The 23,689-nt window shown below is 45.6% G+C and overlaps 1 protein-coding gene across 1 annotated transcript; it reads left to right on the top strand.

Moving 5' to 3' along the window:
• Window positions 1–5,208: 5,208 nt before the first annotated feature.
• Window positions 5,209–13,849, top strand: LOC135372349 (uncharacterized). The gene is made up of 4 exons (XM_064605979.1): window positions 5,209–5,316; window positions 11,157–11,247; window positions 12,609–12,759; window positions 13,638–13,849. The coding sequence occupies exons 2-4, from the start codon at window positions 11,205–11,207 to the stop codon at window positions 13,768–13,770; spliced, it is 327 nt and encodes a 108-aa protein (XP_064462049.1). The 5' UTR covers window positions 5,209–5,316; window positions 11,157–11,204; the 3' UTR covers window positions 13,771–13,849.
• The last annotated feature ends 9,840 nt before the right edge of the window (window positions 13,850–23,689 follow it).

Raw genomic sequence — 23,689 nt, 5'->3', positions numbered from 1 at the left:
GATCTCCCTGTTAGGTGCCGTCATACCCAAATATCTCCTACGAAACCTCCAGATCAGGTGCCGCTCCGAACATTCCGTTCCTTAGGCCCGTAGCTCCCAAAGTTTCTCACCATGATGCTGCTTTCACTCGTCCTCTCCCCTCTGCTCTCTCTGATGTACCGTCCCCCTCCGTGATGCCAGTGTCTGCGGTGATGGTGAATGTTACAATCCTGTCGACTTCACCAGTGAAGTTCTCGCTCGGTTCGGGGAGGGGGTAGACTGCAACTTGGCAACAACAAACAACTTTTATGTACAAAAACAGTACGAAATAGCTGTCAACTGCCGACCTTGGGTGCGCCTTATAAAGGGTGAGCACTGGCAGCCGTCTGCCCGGAACGGTTTGTTCCCGCTAGTCGTCTGCAGCATGTGTCCTTCGAGAAGGCCACGTTCTTTTTGGGAATGGGATGCCTCAAGGGATAGTCCGCCGTCTTGACGAGAGCGTCTCAGCACTTCTCTTTATGTCTCTATCCACACTGTGGCATCCAATATTTCCATGTATTTCCATTCGATTACCCCTATAATTCAATACACATCAACTCCTGGCATGAGTGGTTAATGGAACATTACACAAGTCACTAACGTTACACGTCTACACATAAACGGAAAACGTTCGACGGCTTACATTGTCATTTACGAAGAACATAATTTGTTGTAAAATTTGTTCCAATCGCCTTCAGTCTCTCCTACGAGACACCCAATGATGTAACGTTTTACTTCACATTTTGACGGCATCTCACACACTTCATACGTGACTTCACGCACGTAGTATGGAGGTTCGGCTTCATCTCCACCACTTTGCTGTTCACGCAAATATGTGAAAGACGCGAAATACAAAGGCGCCTATTGTTGCTTTTTCACGTCTATATTCATCTGCACATATATTCTGGCAGTCTGGGACACATCCTGTAGTAAGCTATACGGAGATATTCTCCGTACTGAGCCGAACAGGATATAGATTGAGGTATCAGAAAATGCATTTGTGTGGTTGTTTCTAATGCATGCACCATCCTGTTGGGATCCCGATGCTAGAAATTTCCGAAGTGAGCTGGGTTTCCGCTTCTGTGCTTCATCGTGGTAGACTTATTGATGTCTTTCGACTGTTTCCCCGGTTTCTTTGCCGTTAGAACTATTGGTCGTCGTTATTCAAACATCCTTTATAACGGAGCACGGTGATGGCAGCAGCACATGGTTCCCACTCGTCTTTGAAACCACTGAATATCCTGGAATTTGAAAATAACTGTCGTTTTCAAGGTCTGGGAATCCCTGGAATTTTTCACAGTCCTTTAAAACCCTTGATTTTGCATGTTTTTTCTTGTTCTCATGGATCTGCTATAGTGTAGATTCCGTTTATCCATAGTCGGAACCATAGTTTTGAAGCCACATGAGTTAGCACTCTTTGCAATAGGAGTCACCAGCAAGTTAGCGGCACCCTCCGTAATGTGTAGTAAATTGCTCTTTCTGTCGTACGATCTTTAACATTCAGAAGACGTCCGTCACACTTGTGAACTGATCGCTATTGTGCAGTACCTGTGTATCCTCTCATGTGATGCATGTAGCTTACAAATATTTTTGTGAAATATTGAAGTCCTGATCACGAATAGTGCCTGATTTTATTTTTCGGTTTGTATTTTTCAGCAACGTCGGAGGCTTACTATCGGGTTATATTTTGCTTGAATAATTCGGGTACACTCGGGTGGGAATGAACCTGATTCAATTCTGGTTGAATCGTAATGAATCAGGTGTAAATCTTCGGTTTGATCGGCATAACGTGCATCCTACACCAGTGGACACGGAGTAACAATACTTCGTCCATGCATCTAAGAGGCAGCGGGAATCTGTTTTAACAGCTTGTAGGAATATATTTATGTATTCACAACACAGTTTCCAAAGTTATGTGGTAGTTGTGTGTGTGTGTGTGTGTGTGTGTGTGTGTGTGTGTGTGTGTGTGTGTGCTATAGTCGGATCCCCTGGTCCAGCAGCTTTCGGATTAATTTCGGGTCAAAACCATGCTTTTGCTGATTTGAATCGGGGGAGGGGGGGTACACACCGGGAGTAATCGGGCGTAACCACACTTCTACAGTATCTTGGGTAGAGTATCTAAGTTACGTATCTTAAACACTTTTGCCAGTAAGTTGGTATTTGCAAATACTTTCAAAGGTCAGCATTTAGTAATCTAACTTAACTAATTTTTCAGTAACTTCTACTCATTTTCCAAGTTACTTTGAAGGTACTTCTCTGTGCGTCACACGGAGGTCCAGCGAAAGATTCTGGTGGTGGTGGTGGTGGTTGGTAAAATAACAAGGGGAGGTTGAATTCGCGCAAGCGAATTCTGCTACCCCCAAAAAAAGAAAGACGGTACACCCCAAAGCAGAAAAGAAAAAAGAAAGGAAACGGTACGATTGCACCACAGAATGTGCGAGCGCACCGCAAAAGCTCACCGGGGTGAGCGTCTCGACCGCGACAACGCAGGACCGAGCGCGCCGTTCACATCCGCCGTAATGTCCACGCTCCGTCTAGTATAGAGTTTCTAGTCCACATTTCACAATGAAATTGACAAGAGCATTGAAGGCCGCGTCCCTGTGGTTAGCGTCCCATACGCCTAAGACTTTCTCTATGCTGAAGTCCCTGCTGTCGAGATGGCCAAGGGTCAGCCTCAAGATGCCTCTTTGTGCAGCATGTTTTGGACAATGCATGATGATATGTTCAGTGTTTTCCACTGTCCCGCACAGCGAAAGATTCTCTTTTTTTCTCGGCTATATGTTTTGTGCTGTACATGCGCTTTGGCGTCTCAGATATTCGGGTCATCCACGTCCCTGTTGGAAGGGGTAGAGCGTGCAGCATATCTGGTTTGGGAGTATGCATGAGGCCATGTGTTGTCCTGAAGGGTTTGCAGGTAAACCATTGAGACCCTTTCAGGAAAGATTGAAGGCTCCTGCCGAAAGCCGTAGCGAGAGAGGACACGTAAAATATTAATAATTCTTGATGAAGTAAAGCAACGACATGCAGTAAAACGACAGTAAATGCTGTCGTTTCTGTTGAGCATCCGTTCGCATCTGAACAGCCCTGTTCAGTATTAGGGGGTAATGTGTTTAAAAAAAGAGCAGAGTAGCCTATCAGATACTAATTTTGAAAAGCGGTTGTTCCTGCGAGCCGATAAAATTCTTGGTAATGACATTTTCAACTTCACGCTCTTCGTATTCCTTTGATAGCGAATTTCAACTGGGACGTCAAAATATCTTGAAATGATGATGATGATTAGAGTTTTTATGGCGCAGCGACTACAAAGGCCATAGTATGTTGAAAGTAACGAGATACTTTTAAGAGTATTTAATGCTCCATCTTAAATACTTTTCAAGATTGCGTATTTAGTACTCTACTCAATTCCCTTTTTGCCCAGTACTCAATAACTTAACTTAAATAGTTTTTGTGAGTATCTTTTACAAGCCTGGGTGTAATCATAAAACGTCAGGCGTCAGAACATCAGTTCTCTCTAGGCCCTAGTGTTTTACATCAGAGACAAATTGACGGCTGAGCCTTAAAAGGTCCTTGAAAAACCCTCGAATTTTTGTTCCAAAATTCATTGTGGAACCATGCAGTAGCGTATTCTTGAAGAGACTGAAGAGTCTTTCATCCAACGACCCACTTGACTGGACAAGGCTGTTTTCCCGGAATTTAATTATTTAGCCTTCCTAGCGTTCCTCAGTGCCTGTCAATCACCGTGACAGAGCATTAGTTTGCTCAGCTGGAGCTCTTTGAATTCTATCGGTAATGACCATTTAACTAGTATGGAACCCCTTGTTCTTTTACCATCGCTTAAAATAATAGAACGTAGCGAGCAATGATGTGGTCACCTGCCACGCTATGTCCCCCTTCCGGGCTCGTGTGTTACTCTGTCCAAATTCTTAGGCCACGTCATGCGTTACTCTATACAGGGTGTTTGCTCTAACGTGTCCAGAAATTATATTTAAAGCGAGCGATAAAAGAAAAGCAAGTAGTACTTTTCTGCTACTTGAGTAAGAAACTGGTATGCTTCACTAGTAGCACCTGTTTCTTAGTCAAGTAGCTGAAAAGTAGCGCTCGCTTCTCTTTTATCGCTCGCTTTAAATAAAATTTCTGGACACGTTAGAGCAAACACCCAGTATACTCTACAGTTTCACAAAAGTACTCTGGAGAAAAGCGTCAGTTTCATGAGCTGCAGTTTCATTCGAGAGGAAGTAAGCTGATGTTGGCATACTTATATTGGCCCCTCAATTACGATTCCCCTTACTGTGGTTCTGGCGCCCATAAACGTCTCGCTCTCGATCTGACGTGGTGATCGAACAGTCATAAGTGGCTTACCATGGGCATGGTGCTGCCTCCAGTATTTTAAACAAATTTCAACTATATTTTTGAGGCATTCAATACTCTACTCTGATTAATCCCGCTTCCAAGTATTTTACATCCTGCATTGGGTATTGAGTATCCTGTTACCAGAGGCGTCACTAGAGGGGTGCGGGGGGTGCGATCCGCACCGGGTGTCGCGACGGAAGGGGATGACGTGCCGCACCAGTACCTCTTTATCTCTGGGGCAATATGAGGAGCCCTCTGCGGGCACGTAAGCTTTTCGTTTTCTTTTTATTTCTGTTTCTGGTCTTGTATGAAAAGAGATCCATTATTGGTGAGGGGTGACGCAAAGAGCTCCCGCACGGTGTGACGCGCACCTAGTGGCGCCACTGCCTATTACATCTATTTTTTTATGGTTTCCTTACACGTGAGGCCTCATGTTGGAAATCTCAAACAGGTGCTTCATGTCCTGCTTCCACCCTCCTCCCAGTACAGGAACTATTGCTGCTCGAAATGTCAGCGGCTCCCATCATAAGGACCTTGCTTTTAAGTACCGACAGATTGCTACGCTAGTCGCCCAGAGTTGCTAACACAGTTTGCTAACATCGTGTCACCGTATTGGGCCGGCGTCTCTCCTCTGCCCTTCCCGTACTCATCATGAGCGACAAAATTTCTTCCTGAAAACCGCCGTATCAAAATACGAATGACAGGGAGTTCTGGCTTCACAGTACATGTACAGGAAACTCTCTATATGGCGTCCAGAAGCGGAAGCGATAACATTCATCATCCTACGAGGCAGTTGGAAGAACCTTATCCACAAGAACGTATAGAACACCAGCCATTGGTTGCTCCGCCTGAGGAAAGATTGTTGCAAGACACGCCCACCTACCCGTGTACATACTTAGAACTTCCACAGTCAGTATATCGGCAAACCCACCGCAAGTGTTACGTCCGGTAAGTCCCCTTACGCTCTTCCGTTCTCTTTAACTACATTCTAACAATGTGTGAAGGATCGAATATTTTCTGCACATCGATTCGTCAACGTACAGATCAGGCCACGATTGTTACGAGAGGTGTAGCAGCGCTGACATTTTGTTGCGACGAAGATTGACCTACTAATGATGCGTATTGCAATAACAAAGATTTGTCGCGGGAAGGAAACTCAAAATTTCATAAACACAATGAAGCCCGAGATTGGATTGATGTTTACTGGCGCGTGAGCAACTAAGGCTATAATGCGCCAACACTGTGAGGTATGGCCTATTTACCAATTAAAAGAAGACGATCAATTTAAAACTGATATAAAGATAAAAAATGTATGTGGATTCAGATATCTCTTAGGTATCCAGTGTCCCTAAAAAACTTGTAAACACTCCTAAAACTGACAAGCGGCTCATCACCCAGCAAAAGGGCTGGGTGAAGAGGAATTATATACCGGTAGAACTCAGAAAAGTGAGTTTGGCGATGATGTTCCTGGAGAGGGCAGCTGATGAGAATGTGAACAGACTGCTGCTCAGCACAGTGCACATAGTGAGGTGGGTCCTTCTGGATAATTAAAAAACCATGTGTGAGAAATGTGTGGCCAATACGCAAACGAGACATGACTACTTCATAAAGCCGATCTTTAGAAACTCCTGCAGGCTTGCCTACATTACACTTGATCAAGTGTGATTTATTATTTGTCTGTGTGTCCCAGTCATGTTGCCATTTTAAGTTAATTGCTCTACGCAAGGCAAACCTCAGATCCTGAGCTGGTATGTCGAAGGGGGTTATGTCAGCTGAGAGTGCCTTGGTAGCCGCTGTGTCCGCGAGCTCGTTACCGGGTATCCCGACGTGGCTGGGCCCCCAGCAAAGTGCCAAGGAAAGACCTCTGTTTATTATGCGGCTAGACAGGTGTTTTGCTCGGAGAACGAGCAGGTTTTTTGGTGGTTTTTTGGTGGCCTGCAGGCAACTAAGCGAATCAGTGTACACAACTGATGACCTGATGGAAAGTCGTAGTATGTAATTAAGCGCCAAGATTATGCCATAGACTTCTGCGGTGAAAATGGAAGCTGTGTTTGCTAATCGGTGCGATCTGCAAGATGTGCCTGTAAGCATTGCACATGAGACACCGGTGTCCGTTCTGGAGCCATCTGTGTAACATGCGACATGGTCCCCAAAACCTTCTTTTATGGACATAAACTCTTGCAGGAGTACGGCTGTGGGGGTTTCGTGTTTCTTGTACTTCAATAAAGATGTGTTGTCTTCGGGCAGTGGTTGCCACGGAGCAATCCTCTCATTAGTTTCTACAGGCGTAGAATCGTACTCAGAAAAACTGTGTGTTTCAATTTCCTTCAGGATTCGCAAGTTGAAAGGAGGTGTACATGACGGTTTGTTAAGAAATAACTGTTTGCAGCGTGTCTGAGTAACACAAGAGAAAGCTGGGTGCTGTGGATAACTTCGTACTTTTAGTGCACATGTGGAGGCAATGTAAAATCTCCGCCTTTCTAATGACCACTCGTTGCACTCCACATAGAGACTCTCGACCGGCTATGTGCGAAAGGCTCCCAAGACCAGTCGCAGTCCCTGGTGGTGGACAGGGTCTTGTGCTTTCAAGACGGACTTTCGTGCAGAGCCGTACACGAAAGATCCATAGTCAAGCTTGGAACGAATGCAAGATGTGTAAATGCGATGCAGAACCTCTCTGTCTGCACCCCAGGATCTATGTGACAAGATTTTGAGAATGTTCAGAGATTTCCCACATTTGCTTTGTAGGTTCCTTATGTGAGGGTTGAAAGTGAGCTTGCGGTCAAAAAGTATACCCAGGAATTTATGCTCAGATTCGACCGTAATACCTTGGCCGTTCATTTTAAGTTCTGGCTCTGGAAACATACCCCTTACTCTTGAGAAAGGTACGCAAACCGTTTTCTCAGGTGAGAAGTTAAACCCATTCTCAGATGACCATTTTGCTCATTTGTTCACACAGAGCTGGAGTTGTCTCTCACATCTTGAAATGCTTGCAGATGAACACGGTATCTGAACATCGTCAACGTCTAGTGAGTACGTGACGGATGGCGGAATAGCGTGGACAATAGAGTTCATTTTGACTATAAAGAGTGTGACACTCAGAACGGAACCCTGTGGGACACCGTTCTCCTGAATAAAAGAACGTGAGAGTGATGTGCCCAACTGAACTCTAAAAGTTCTGTCCTGTAGAAAATTTGCGATGCAGTGGAGCATACGACCACGTACGCCGAAATTGTACAAGTCGCGAACGGTACCATATCGCCATGCGGTATCGTACGCTTTTTAGAGATCGAAAAATAGGAAATACAATGCTGCTTTCTGACAAACGCCTCCCTGACGACAGTTTCCAGCCGCAACAGATGATCAGTGGTTGAGTGGGCGGCTCTAAATCCGCACTGATATCTGTCGAGACATCCATTTTCTTCGAGGAAGTACATAAGGCGGTAGTTAACCATGCGCTCGAAGGTTTTCCCTAAACAACTTGTAAGGGCTATAGGCCTGTAGCTACATGCGTTGGAAGGATCTTTCCCTGGCTTCAAAAGTGGAACGACTGTCGCCGCTTTCCAACGAGATGGAAGTTCACCCTGATGCCAAACTGAATTGAAAAAGTACAGAAGACCTTCTAGTGATGTTTTTGATAAGTGCTGCAACATGCTGTACGAGATTCGATCTGGCCCAGGTGCTGTTTGTTTTGGAGATGGCAGAGCACGCAGCAGCTCCATCATACAAAATGGTTTATTAAAAGCATGGCTGTCACTGGTGCCATACGTGATTTTGCATTTCTCGGCATCATTTTTGACCTTTAAGAAATCCCTGGTGTAGTGAGAGGAGGAAGAAACACTCTGGAAGTGTTCTCCCAACACATTTGCTTGTTCCTCTAAAGTTTTGCACACCGTACCATTCCTCTCGAAAAGGGGAATAGAGAAGCTTGTGTAATTGCCCTTTATTTGCTTTAGTCGATCCCACACAACCTTAGTTGGGGTGTTGCTATTCAAGGAGGAGACAAAGCCCTTCAATGATTCACTCTTTGCTTGTCGGCACGCCAGTACTGGGGTTGGATACCGCCTGAACCTGCACCAAGCGCGGTTTTGCTCTTTTCGTGTATTTCCACAGTCCTCCGACCACCAAGGCTTGCAACGCCTGGGCAGTTGACCTGATGACTGTGGAATGGACTTGGTTGCTGCTTTTACAAGAATGTCTGTGACATAGTCATTTGCGTCGTTAATGTTCAGCCCTAGGAGGGACTCTATAGAAAGTGTGGCTTCTTGTTTAAAGAGGCCCCAGTCTGCTAACTGTGTCTTCCAACGAGGTGGGCGGGTTCTAATAGCACCTGATGGTCGATTGATCTCTAAAATGACAGGGAAGTGATCGCTACCATGGGGGTTTTCGTCCACTGTCCATGAAATGTCCTGAAATACAGATGGACTGCACTTCGAAATATCAATGGCTGAAAAGGACTGCGAAGCAGCATTAACATGAGTAGCGTTTCCTGCATTGAGCAGGCAGATTGGCAAGGATGCTAATAATTTCTCAAACATTTTACCTCGGGTGTCAACTTTGGAACAACCCCAGAGAAAATGATGCGCATTGAAATCTCCCAGTAGTAGAAAAGGCGATGGGAGCTGATTAATAAGATCTTCAAGCTGCCTCTGTTCGACCCTAGCATACCGTCACTACACGGTCAGTGCAGATCTGTACAGCAATGGCCTCAAGATTTGTGGAAAGTAGAACGTCTCTTGTGTGAAGTGTTCTGGCCGTGAGAAGGGCCACACCTCCAGAACACTCTGAACACTCGAAACATCCGTGTCCACCACGATGTCTGCCTGACATATAATGGACGTCATCAAGATTTTTCAGCAAACCCCGGCAGTTCCATTGAATAATGCTCTGGGAACTCACAAGAAGTGTAGAGAAAAGGGAAATGAATAAGGACTGAACGACTACTCTAATGCGTAAAGACCTTGTGGAACAATTGTCCATGAATGCAAAGGGATTAAGGAGCTTGTATTCTCGGTGGAGGAACCCTTTGTTGTTGTTCCTTGGCTTTCCCTCCTCGTCCTCGGCCAGCTTTTCTCCTCCTCTGTTCTTTGCCCAAGGGAAGACTTGGTAGACTCGAAGAAGACTTCTGCGAGCAGCAGTCGTCGTCATCGAGATCCATGCTCTGACTTGTGTTTTGAGACAGGCCCTTGGCAATCCCGTCCCAAACAGAGGGGGATGCAACAACCTCCTCTGAGGTTAACATTGCATCTTCCTGGCTGTTCGTCGGAGAGGCCACCGAGGGAGAACCCTCAGTGTCCCTCTCTTTGTGTTGGGGAGTGTGGAGGCGAGTCCCAGAGGTCTGGGTCTCCAGCGATACTCTGAGTGGTGCCACTCCCCTGCGCACCACATCAGAGAAGGTTCCTTTCTTTTGGAACGCCAATTGTGCCTTTGCTACACCGTACGTGAAATTTTGCTCAGTTTTCATTTTTTTCATTTTGGCAGCTTGTGGAGCTTGAAAGTAAGAATGACGTGCTTTGTTGGGATTTGTTTCCCATCCCTACGCATGACTATTCGCTTCACGGCTACCACGCCATGCTGTTGTAGGTCTTCTTGGAGTTCCGATTCCGAACAGTCAAGAAGGTCGCTCTCAGAAATTATTCCTTTAACAATGTTCAAACTCCGGTGTGAACTTACAGTGACAGATATCCCATTGATGCTTGTCAGTGAAAAAAGTGCACTGTTTTGCTCTCGCTTTTCAACGTGCACTTGGATATCTCCAGAACCCAGTTTCTTGGCATTGTATTTTTTACCGATGAGCTGTTCGAGTGCTTTCGCTATTACAAAAGGAGACATCTTTGACAGTGGTCTTGTGTCATCATTTGAGTGGACCACGAGAAGCTTTGCAAACCATGGTTCGGGTGTTGAGGTATTTAAATCAATTTGCTGGTACTCGGTGCGAAACCGTTTTGGATTCCGATCTCGGTGTTTTAAAGAAGAGGAAGCCATAAAAGGAAAAAAAAGTATTCGATGCCTGCCGCCCACCACGGAGCCCAACCAGGGGACGGCGTTTGACGCAGCAGCAGGTGCGCCTGCACTATACCCAAGTGCAGCTTCTAGAGAATAAAAGACTGCCCAAGGTTGACCCTTGCCGCCAAAGAAGGTGAAAAGGAGGAAAGATAGAAGGAGAGGAGAAGAAAGAAAAAGTTTATTGATTGATTATGTGTTTAATGGCACAAAGGCAACAAAAGCCATAGAGCGCCAAAACCATGGTGAGTGTGTCAGAGATGATTATGGGAAAGATGATGTGAGAGAGAGTGTGTGGTAGTTAAAACCTATCTAAGAAAAAGTGATGAAAAGCGAGATGGCGACAAGCTGAATAGTCCTGGCCGGGCCTTCCAGGACCACCCGTCTATGGGAAGCAGGGGCCAAAGCAGTGTGCTGTTTTCCAGGACGGGCCCCGAAGGGTTCAAACCAACATCCGGGTCCACTCAACTGCCAGGATCCCCCTTTCCCCAGACACGGGAAAGCCACACACAGCTATACGTGGGGGTCTCTCTCCTGCAGTGACAGAACTGTGAGTGCAGGAGGGGGCTACTGCGCAGCTGCTGCCGGGCGATGGGGGCGTCAAGGTCCCGACGCCGGGAAGCCAGAGATACAACGTGTAGCAAACGCTGACTAACGACTCGCGTGTACTCATTATGAAACTAGCTGCTCCACGTCGCTTGCGAATCCAATAATTCCGAAATTTGTCTCGCTTGAATTTTTGTTGCTATGCATGCAAAAGGTCGCCCTGTTGCTCATGATTGCAGATTTAGAAGCTCCTTACCACAAACTAGGAAGCCTAAGTGAACAGCGACATGAAGCTCTGCGCAATTGTCTTCGTACTTGGCACCATGTTGGGTAAGCGGAGGTTTCGTACGTTATATCAACATAGGAGGGACATATTGTTGAGGTAGAAGGGCTAGGACGCAGCCGAGCCTGTGCATGGCAACAGAATGGTGCCCCGAGGCAGGGAAAAGGAGAGACTCGAGAGGTAACCCCCAGAGGGAATTGCATTCCAGCATTCATTCGTTTTCTCCCTTACCCTCTTTGAAATAGTTGTTAGGAGTGTAGTCAACAAAGGGTGACTGCTGTGTTTGAGAACGTGTTACCTTTTTCGTCGCCTTTGGCATTCGTTTGCATGTATTGTCGAGTAGCCCACCTTGCTAATAGGCCTCGTGCAACGCGTTAAAGTATTGGCTGTGCGACGTATCACCCCGTTCATCATCAACAAACCAACAGAAACTGTTGGCGTCGACGTTGTTGACAGGCCATCGGTATGTAAGGACACTCATCTGCCGTTGCTAAGAACGAGCTGTCCTAAATAGAAATATCAGGCCTCGTAAAAAACCTAAGACACTGGCGTACCAAAAACATTTTTCTGTCCGTTTTTTTCTCGGCGTAGAAAGAATTGCCCAGAATTTGCACTCACAAAAAAAAAAGAGAAAAGAAAAAGAAACTATAAAGTGTCGGCAAAATATGACGCATAAACGAGGCCAAAATGACCTGTTAGACGTTCCAGTCAAGCGTTTTTGAGATTGCAGTTTATAACTAAAGAGCGGCAATTATTCGTGCCTTTCCTACTCCTTTTCTTCTTTCTCTTTTTCTTTCCGGCGGGTTCCACCTTGTTATTCGCGTAGTGTATCAAGCGATAAAAAGAAGGAGCTACCAGAATAACAACTGTCGAGTTCCTACAAGTAGGCTGCCCACATTCGCGCCACGTATGTCTTCAAGTCATCCCGCATGGATATCCCGCCATTCCCTGATCCCTATTTAACGAATCGGCAGCTACCATACCGCACTATAGATATTGGAATCTTGTGACACAATGGTTCACAAGCTTCGCAGCCCCGCTCGAATCCCCACGTCACCCACAAGGCCCATAAAAATATAGACGACATCGTCGAGACCCCCGGTGTGCCCCGTCACGGTTTTGGACACCTTCCGATTTCAACCCATGAACGTTAGCCAAAACGATACGCTGACATTTTACCGGAGCAACATGCAGAACCAGTTCCCTCCAGTTTGGTACCGTACATCAATATAGCATTATTTTAAGTTACAGAACATGAAATATCCTTGTACTAAACGGAGCCGATGTGGCTTCAGTCCGAATCTAATCCCAAAGCAATAACGGTTTGAACGCGTGATTTCTATATGAATGAAGCAACGGTTTTGTACGTTAATGTTGTTTACGCAATTCTTTCCAAATTCTCCTGCAGCGGTGGCGTCTGCCGAGTGCCCGAGAGACCGAGGCTTCACTGTGGCTCTGGACTGCTCTTACACGGTGAACAACGACCCTATTCATCGTGCTGTTGTCGATGCGGATGAAGCGGACCTGTCAGATCCGTCAAAAGTCAGGGCCGTCTGCTGGTATGAATGTCCTTCATATTGAAAAAAAAAAAAAAGAACTTGTCCTATAACTAATATTGACTTACGGTCGTACCTATGAGTTACACTCGCACACTAAGGAACAGGGTTTTTGCATATTTTGAATAAAAGTACCAAAAAAATATATGAAACAATAAATCGTTACAGACATTTAATCAGAAAGCGCATTTTTTGGGTGTCAGATGAACGACATGCCAGAAAAAGCAGTGCCAAAAAGTACTAGCAAAAAAAGACGTGCCAGAAAAAGTAAAACACGAGATTTTTTCAATAATATATCAACAATGTATCATGAGTATTGGCAAGTACGAAAATCTTCAATGGGGTATAATCCAAACATCGCAGTTTTCATTCTAATGGAAAGTGTATCTGTTGTCCGCACAGTGTGCTGGAAACTGGAGATAGTGTTTAAAAAGCTATAGATATATTTCTCGCATAATGACGTCTATCACGTTACCACCAAGGTCACATTAGGATAATTAAGGCTTTAACAAAATGGCAGGGTAGCACTGCAGTTTGGAATGAACGAGTGATGCGAAGTCGAAGAGCACTCAGTGCAATGCAAAATTGTGGTCCCACAATATTCCAACTTCCGTATCACTGTCCCCTGAGCAACGTGCAGCCAGTCTAAGCAGGCAGGTCGCAGGTCGCTCGTTTCGTAGCTCTGTGGTAAGGCACGAGACTTCGGTACACTCTTATTCTGGTCGACTGGTGTGGTACGGTACGCTCCAGTGACAGAAGGATGATGCGCTTTGGACCTCACCAAACCGTGGGCAAAGAAAGTATTCTGTGTTAGAAGTAGTCACGTCCGATTCGAAACGCATATATAAGAGCATTGATTATATCTTTATTTCCCTTCACAGTTACCTGAAAGCAGTAGAGAAGTGTTTGAAGGATGGCCTACAGGGAGAGTGCTCATACGCTGCTGACGAATTATTCCAAGACTGGCGAGATCAACTGAAAGTGGGTGACCTGTCCTGTGCCGACATATGTTAAGGAGCGAAATGTACCAACATTCCACAGAACTACATGTGCGAGCGCATATTGTACGAAATAAATCGACATTTGTCATGCAGCGGTTGACATGTTTATTCGAAACAGACCAACAAATTCATTCCACAATGCACGTCTAGCGGTTCAGCCCAATCGTTCAGCAGCTGAACGTGCACGTAATCTCACAGAACGACCAGAAATATGATAACCTCACACCAGTGGTGTACATCGGTACTACTAGTAGGGCCGCGACTGTATTGGCTACTTATTGTGATAGCGGAGGAGCGGTACCGTTGCATTTTAGATGTGTAGTGAAAACGTAATTTCCGCTACAAATCTGAACAGAGCAAATGCTGCTCCGCTACCGCTACTTTTGAGATGGAGCAGAAAAGTGAAAGGGTGAACTAGGCAAGAAACTTTGACTATGTGGAACGAGAGCGATGCTAAAAGTCCGAAAACTAGCACTGCGCAGTCCGCCAACACTGGAACAATCTACGATGGTTTACGGCGTTTGCTGCACGTGAAACAAGGTATATATAGACAGGTAGCGAAACTCCCATAGGGCCCTGCGTCTTCAGATGACGCCATGATAGAGACTGTCAGCGGCATCCATCCGTTGAATGATAGCGCCATGAATAATAAGCAGTGCATAATTAGCCAAGGCGCGTTTGCATTCGCGTACTTCGTTTACGTTGTATTCCCTTCCCCTTTTCCTGACCGAACCATACGAATCACCCAGGCAGCAATACCAGACGAGAACAGAGAAAAATAAATCACAAACGAGCCTACTGCTACACATGCGCAGTGGAGCAGGATACGGAAACGTACTCAGGTGGTAGATGATTTCGTATATGTGTACTGGTGGGGCAAAAAATAGCTCTTTCTATACTTAAATTATGAATGAACTATTAGTATATACAAGACCCATGCGCGCGTCGTAAATATTTTTCGTTGACGACCGTACCTGTGCTACCAACACCCAGGATCGCTCGAGTCACGGAGATGACAGTGTTGCCGGGTCAGGTTTGCTTTTCTTCCCCGCCTTCGCTACCTGGTTAAATCTACCTTGCGTGAAATACCGTGACACGTTTTTGTGACTTTGTCGCTGATTTTTCAACAAGGTGTAGTCACCTGTATCGGTGTACATATGACTCAGTGTGTCTGTCTTATTCACTGGGTCTGGTCCACTGCCGTCACTCAGTAGTATTTTTCGTTTCCACGAGTGGAAAGAAAACGGAAGTCTTGTTTTCAAGTGTCTTGTGTGTGCTCCAAAAGAAAAGTTTATCTTCGCTTAAAAGATCTCCACGTCTAACTTAAAGACACATGTGAAGGTATGTGTACCCCATTGCGTTACATGCGCGATTACAGTGGTAACTTACGCCTGTTGCTTTGTGTTTATGTATACCAGGTTGCTTGCTTCTATTCATCGCAGGCCGCGTAAAAGCATGTATGCTTACCGAAGCAAGCATATTAAAATGAGGCCCTTCTGTCTAAGCCATTAATTTGTCTAAAAAAGTCTCGTCTTCATGTACACCTCAGTGTAGAAGCGCGACATAAAAGTGTCAAGCAAACGGCACTGTGCAACATAATGCAAACCAATGATGAAAGAAACATAGCTATAAAATCACACACAAAAAAAATCCTGAAAGACATGGATGGTAGTGAAAGCGACCGGTCATTCGAAAGCGTGCGTGATAATGTCATGACCGTCGTTGAGTTGAGCTTGGGGAAGAAGAGCTTATCGTAGCTAAACTTGCAATAAACAGTTTGTTTTAATCACTGTTGAGGTAAACGGGTAGCTCGTCGCGGTCGCTGAGTTACTTATTTTTCGTATCCTTCCATGAGCAAGATTCAGGGACAAGCCAGATTAGTTGAGGCCGAAGCCACCACGTAGCGTATCGAGGATGAGCTCTCCCTTGCCCATCTCCCTTCTGCACATCCGTCCAGGTCGTCGTGCACACCCTTTCCGATATTATGAACAGATAAAGCCCCGCTAACACACACTAGAGATAACCTCTATCGCATCCAACTCGACGAGTTTCATATAGCTATTTGATGGGGTACGGTCTCCTAAACTCCACCTAGAAAGCTTCCCATGCAGGATTGTTAAGAAACTAAGTAAAACAACAACAGCTTGATTGTGAGATGATGAATGGGGAGTTTCATGGCCAGGGGCGATACTCTAACCCATTGATGGTATTTAGCTAGTCTTGTTCACACAACCACTGAAATATTACACACATTTTTGTGTAGGTATCTGTATTTGTAACAGAATTACTTAGTAACTTTCAGATTAGATTTCCGAGTACTACGACAATGACTAGCAAAGGTATGATAATTATTATAATTGGGAGTTTACGGCGCCAGACAACTGAGATCATGACCGACGCCACAGTGGTCGGTGTTTGGATTGCTTTTGCCCACGTGAGGGTCCTTTAACGTGCGATGAAGGCTCACCCCGCATTTGACGTCCCTCGCGGAAGACGGCGTGTCTAAGGAACTTGTACCATGACACCAAGTTGCTGATGTCCTCGGAAGGGTTCGAACCCGCGATCTCGGGATCAGAAGGCGAACACGCTACAGACTGAACCACCGAGGCCGGTAAGGTATGCTGAGATGATACTTTATATTTCATTGTCACATTTGTGCTACCCAGTCGTCTCAGATATCCAGTTTGTGTCTATCCAGTTTGCTGCTGCTGCTGATGATGATTCAGGATTTTATGGCGCACGGACAACTAAGGTCATAGTGTATCCAGTTTGCTCGTGGAGCAAATAAATTTTTGTACGTAGAGGTAATGAACAAACGCAGACACAGGCAGAGACGATACACTCATACAAGTGCTCATGCGTGGAGTCTCTGTCTGTGTTGTTCATTGCTGTTACAACCCACACCCTCAAGTCGTCTTAGCGTTATATTTTTTGTAGTGCACATCGTGTACATGTATGTAATTAATGAAAAATAGATAAAGCTGGAAAGAAAATATACTTTAGATTAGTTTTATGAATCATGAATCAAATAGGAGTCACTCTAATGATAAAAAGTAATTAAGGACTGATATAATTTTTTTGGAACACACGATAGGATAATTGTAACTGAAATACTTTTTTGACGTTTAACTGTCCTGTCCACGTGTCATCATCGATGACAAAAAAGAAAGGAAACAAATCGAGCAAATATTGATGTGCGTTCAACTTTAGTCAGAGGTGGGCAGTAATAGTATTTCTTTTGTATTATAATACTAATGCATAATATACTCCACAGAAACACGTATTATAGTACTAATACAAATACTTTTTGAAAATGTGTATTATAATAATAATACTGTATTATAATACATTATCGTAATAAATGAATACATAACTTTTTGAAAAGCCTAGGGCATACCCAACATTTAGTTCACAATTTAGAGTGCCTGTTGTATGAAACAATAGATGCATTACTGACTATTCGGCTTTAATAACATATTCTTGAAAATTCAATCTTTGAGTCAGTGGTGGATCCGGGGGGTGGGGTGGGGGGTGGGGCGATCGCAGGCCCCCCAAAAAGTCAGTTTATATATTGGATTTCCCTCTCTCCCATCCCCCACTACGCGCCCCGACAAAGAAACCGCCCCCCCCTGGATATTTGCATATTGAATATGCTACAAGGCGTCTAAGACCTGTCCCTTTTAAGACTAGCCAGGGTTGAGGAAGGCAACTGTCCCTCGTGAGCTGACCCCCGCTGCCAGCGTGGGAGGGGGGGGGGCGAAAATATCCCACCCGCGTACAGAAGTAAAAGTCGGCCCTGGTGCACACATTAACCTTGGACACAGAACTAGGAACGCTTCTGGTTGTTCCTTTCTTTCCAGGGAATTTTACGACCAGAGAGGGTACACTGACTAATCCCCAGAGGAGTACGTGTTCAAAGAGCGGGTGACCTAAAACGTGGGGTATGCTGACCCGCTTGCTGATGGTGCATAGGTCAGACACGTCAAAATCCAACACACGTCAAAACACGTCAAAACCCAAGAAGTATTACTGGAGTATTATAATACTTGCTATACGCGTTTTTGCGTATTATGTTATACATATACTTTTCTGAAACCTGTATTATAATTCGTAATACAAATACAAAATTTATTACAGTAGTAATACTATTGTGGCGGCCCGTGGACGACGACGACGCGCCTCTGCTGTCGCGCGCTACTGCGGCTGGCAACCAGTTCTACCGGCACCGTCCTAACGTGAGGTCACGACCACCTACCCACTGGGACATTCCATCATCACCGGTCAAGACTCGTGTAGAGGAACACCACCTCGTCTACATTTGGTGACACAACGAACACCATGTTCGGCCTAATTCGGCCATTCATCACCCTAAATTTTTCGGCAAACCAGCAGCGAACCACCTTCTTGCAGACAAGTCTCAGCGGGACAACTGTTCCACCGGGGACCCGCAGGGAGACTAGCAAGCTCAGTTTACGGCCTTCACCTGCTTCACGATTGTCCTCCCCGGCATTTCATTGGCGACAACCAGCTTTCACGCCCTCGTACCGGTCGTGGTACTATCGCCCACTCAGCAACAATCAACGCTCAGCAACAATCACTGAAGGCACTCAACAACCGCTCAACGCAATCAGCAGCTACTCAAGCATCCAACCACTGAACCACTCACACCTCATTGCTGGAACCCGCCCGGATCGCAGCGCTCTTGTTCTCGCCATCCCGCTGCTGCTGCATCAACAGCCACAATCACAAGCCGTGTGTCACGGAGGGACACCACCTCCTCTACACTATTATAATACATATGCCTCGACATATCTCTCGTCAATATGCCGCACTAGTTCATCGAATGCGCCTCGATGTGGCTTTCACAGCACAGTGGTGTTACCGCTTGAGGCACGTTGACTCTCCCAACTGCAGTCACTGCGGTGCTGTTGAAGATCTAGAGCACATTCTTCTCCATTGCCCACACTACCAACCTTCCCGAACCGTACTCTCGGGATCCGTTAACGAGCTAGACTCGCGCCCTCTCTCTCTCACAAAATTGCTTGGTCCCTGGCCACATCCAGCCCACCAACGCTCTGCCCTCAAGGCTCTCTTCACCTTTCTGGACACCATAGAACTTCGATCCTTATTCTGAAGGGGCTCATTATTTCATTCACCCATCCACACCAGCAATGGGGTAGAGTTTCGCCCCTGGCGATGAAACTCCACAGTCATCATCTCGTAATGAAGTTGTTGTTTGTTATAATACAAAGTATTGTAAGACATGCCCAGCATTGATTTTGATATAGTCTACCGCCAAAACCACCCACTGCTTCACTTTAGTGAACAGCCACTTTGTTTTCTTTGCATTCGCTTACTGTTTACTGAGCGTTTCCCCTCTTTTGAGGGCCCTTTTTTTATGTGAATATATCCTTAAATAATTGTAAAATTAAAGCGGAAAGGACAAACGCGTAAACCGTGTTCTAAGCGTGCACATCCCATAGCTCAAAGTAACCTCCGTGGCAGAGCCTCCGTGGCAGAGCCGTATTATTATTATTTCTTATTTCTGGAATAGCAAGCCGACGTCCCGTTTGGCTGACCTTTCCCCGTTTTTTTTTTCCTTTTCGTCTAATAAATATATCCCCCCCGTATATTAAAATGGAGTCTGGCCATTGGGAGGAGTCACAAAAAGAGGCTCGACCTGTCAATCACAGTTTCGGTCCTCTGATTGGTTTCCTTTTTACCAAGGGGGTCGCCATGACACCTTACTGCCACCCAAAATGGCGACGAAAACAAACGCAGTGAAGCGGGGATTTCGTGACAAAAAATTTTCACAGATTACTCTGATATTACGCTGCAAATGTACATCCTCATATACGTTTCTCGGAAATCAGTTTCATCTTATGCTCATCCACCGATATCTAACTAAAAATAATACGTTTTGTCGCCAGTGTTAGGCCTAGTGAACACGGCGATCATAATGAAATCATAACAAAAACGGCAGTGTGCTGTAGAATCTTATATTTAATTGCTGAATTTCATGGATATAAACATTCTTGCCTTTTATATTCCAACTATTCATGTAGATTTGTTTAAAAATCATACCGGCAACAGAATGTGTCCCAGCAGGTGGTTGTGCCGGCAGCGGTACAACGACGGAAGCAGACGACAGTTCCCGACGTGCCTTACGCTCCCTAGGTGGCGTTAATCAAATTTGCACCAAAACTCCACTAGTTTTGCACATTGCGAGAGGTATCCATTTCAATCCCATCCAATCCACTTGCCACCCAAAATGGCGCTGCCCATGTTGGATAGGGGGACAAATAGTGAGGATAGGTTTATTGATAGCGCCCCATATTTTTAGCCTTCATTGGTCGGAAAGCTGAAAAAGTGGGTGGAGCTTCAGGTATAGGCATGACCCATTAATGGCCAGACTCCCTTTTAATATACGGCTCTGCTCCGTGGGGAACTGGAGCGCCACATACGCATGGCATAGCAACTAAGGACCAGTTAAGACTCACTCTGGAATTTCAGAAAAAAATAAAAAGCAGGCTGCTGCAAAGACTGTGAGGCGTTAGGTGAGGCCTACCCTTGCCTTTTCCATGGGGGTGCGTTTCAGATAAAATGACGTAGACGCAGACCAGCTGCATGGTGGACGATATCTGTAATTGGGGGAAGTCCGTTGATCACATCAAGTTAACACTACACAAGCTGAGTTCCTTGTCTCTCTGTGCCGGCTGTGCTGCCTGGGTGTTTTTCCTGGGGTTTCCCCTGACACTTTCAGACATATGAACAGCACAGTTCCCTTAGAAGTCGGCCCAGGACGCACATTCCACAGGACGTCAGCCATGACGTTGCCCACCTCTGTCAGGCCGACAATGGAAAGTCCTTTCACCATCACCATCACCACCTGAGCTCCTTTTTTGTCGTACAGCCACATGTTTGGGAAAATGTTCGCAAATATATTTCCATTTATAATACTCCAAGTACTCCGCCGAGTACGTTGCCAAACAAACATTCAGCAAGATGTAACTAGGTAGGAATAATGGACTAAGTTTGGTGGTGTTGCAGATGCAATACAGGCACCCTGCGCGAAACTCATGCTAAATGCGTTCACGCAAAGAATCTGCACATGTTTTTGCACATTGAAAATATCACTGGCAAACGATACAATAAAAACAATATGCAAATAAGTAATGGTGCTAGGGGGAATTCGCCACGCGAACTGTGGTCCAGTATACTCCAGTGTACACGGGACGATGTGAAGCAATATTTCTATGATTGTAGTATTCAATATGGAAAGTGGTACGATACGCCGATCCCCCGATTTGGTCTACAAAGGCGAAGCACTCGGTTGGTGACAAGTTCCTGCAGACAGATTTGGGTTTTGAGGATACTTTGGCAACGTTGGCGGCGCAAGGAAGAATGAAGTTTACTGATAAAGGCTGTAGCACGATTCACCCAATTTCATCTTCCCCATTCCGATTCCCCCGGCAAGAAACAATGAGCACATTTCCTCCGCTCCCGATTCACCCTTCGCGTTTTCACCGCTTGGGCAGAGTGACCCATAAAGGATGGGTTCTCACTGGTGAACACTCAAGTTCTTACGTACATACTACAGAGGACGCAGGATAGAGCTCTGCTTTCCTTTCTCAAAGGCTGTGCGCGGGAGAATCGATACGCGGAAGTTAGCACAGGGGGCTTGACACACTGGAAAACTGCACAGGGGAAGCGAGACGTTGACATCAGAGCGGGAGAATCGCGCACCACCCGCTGATAAGTCTGCCAGCCGTTCTACGTAATACAACTTATAAAATTTTTCGTTTAAAAGAAGGAACAAAAATTGCAGTCAAGTGATGTGTCAGCAGTTAAGATATACTACGGTGCAATGCGAACATTGCGCGCATTGCGAGCACCAAGCATTGCTCCCAATGCTCGGTCAATGCGAGCAATGGTCAAATGCAGCGCTTTCGGTTAGTGGGTGTGTGGAGCAAAATGAATCAGGCTGCCACGCTCCACAATATGAATCGCTTTAATGAACTATTCTCGATGAATCCAGAAGATGACTCAGGGCAAGTTTGGCTCGCGTCTCGCAGATGATACAAGGTAGATTTAGCCAGGTAGCGAAGGCGGGGAAAAAAACTAAATCTGACCCGGCAACACCGTCATCTCCGTGACTCAAGCGATCCGGGGTGTTGGTAGCACAGGTACGAACGTAGAAATCATCTACCATCCGAGTACGTTTCTGGATCCTGCTTCGCTGCGCTGGTGTAACAGTACGCTCCTGTGTCCTTGCATTGTAACACGGAGTCCATACGCTTTTGTGTTAAACAGAAAGCGACGTTCATATCTCGAAGCAGTAGACAAGATTAACACGTGTGAACAGATGAGTGCAATGCATCCCATGTTGTTGGCCCCACACAAAGAGAAAAAAGAAAGGTTTCGGCATGGCGCGACCGCCATGGTAGCGTGAGTGTTAGCGAATCAGCTGTGCACCAACGATGCCATGTTTTGTGGAACAGCCCCATTACGACCACTCATTAAACAGATACAAACGGCTAATCACTACGTGTACGTTTAGCTCTAGGTTTGAAATGGCCATTAAGTGAAAGTTCCTGTTTATTTGTGGTTGTCACGTAGTCTTCGTCAAAACCTGCAAACACGCCATGGTTAATTATGCACTGCTTATTATTCATAGTGCTGACGTCATATCTGACGTCATTTATTTACAATCGTAGTAGTCGGCGCAACGGATGGATGGCGCTGACGGCCTCCATCATGGCGTCATTCTGAAGACACGGAGGCCCATGGGAGTTTCGCTACCTGTCTATATATACCTTGTATGATAGCGCTGACGCGCTTACTGCGCTGATGTAGCAGGGCGCTACAGGTGTATTTAACATGCCATAGGAAAAAAGGAACATAGTGCATATAACACAAACAGTGAAGACTAAGACTGGGACAAGCACTCACTAGCAGCAGATTTATTAAAAAGACAAAGCGGAAGCCTAACTAGAACTTCAAATGCTACCCTCTCCCTGTACTTGGGAACATTGTTTACGCTGAACAAATGCTAATCTAGCCGGACCAGTCAGTAAGCCATACACCCTATCGGTAAGAGATATGGAAGAAATGCTGATCTACCGTCCCGCCCGTTCGTTAGTTCTTGTTCTGTCGTGTTTTTTTTTATACGTGTTTTTATACGTGAATATGTGTCGCGTCCACAATTTCCCTCTTGCCCAGGGAACTTTATGATTTATAAGTCACTTCGCACTGATCCAATAAGGTCACGAAGCCAAAACGTTTTACGTTTTCATTCGTTACCACTGGTCTGTTTTCCTTCCATAGCCCTTTAATGCCCTCGTATTATTTGAGTAACACGTCGACCAGTTTGGCGTATAAAACACTCTCCGCATGAAAACATCAAAGAGCTATTGAAGGAAACATTCCGCTAATCACGAATGATAATGTAAAAAGTTTTGGATCTGTGGCCTTGTTGGATCAGTGCGAAGTGATTTCTAAATAAAAAATTTATTTCCCTCTGGAAAGAGAACTGCTGTCCACACTACTGCGTTTCAACGCGTCCGTCTGTCAGCGTCTGAGTGTGACGGACCTTTGCAACGCTGCTTTGCAAGAAACGACTCGGACGAATGTCGGCCAGTTCCCCTTAAGTCGGCCCAGGACGTATACTATCCATGTATCCGCCATTTTCTGCTGTCCAGTCTCTATCTGTCCACCTCTGTACGCCGATCATAGCCACAGATGATTCGTGGCGCCAACGTAGAAATTAAAAAAAAAGCAATATCAATAAAAGGAACGACATCACGATCAGTGGCGTCACTATAGGGTAGGAGTCATCCGGTGCAGGAGCTCTTTGCGTCACCGCCCCTCAATAATGAATCCCCTTCTACACTAGCAGTACGCGATAGAGCACTTAAGAACATGGTACGCTA

This window comes from Ornithodoros turicata, unplaced genomic scaffold, assembly GCF_037126465.1.
Source record: "Ornithodoros turicata isolate Travis unplaced genomic scaffold, ASM3712646v1 Chromosome14, whole genome shotgun sequence".
Taxonomy (NCBI): Eukaryota; Metazoa; Arthropoda; class Arachnida; order Ixodida; family Argasidae; genus Ornithodoros; species Ornithodoros turicata.
This window is presented reverse-complemented; position numbering and strand designations above follow the sequence as displayed.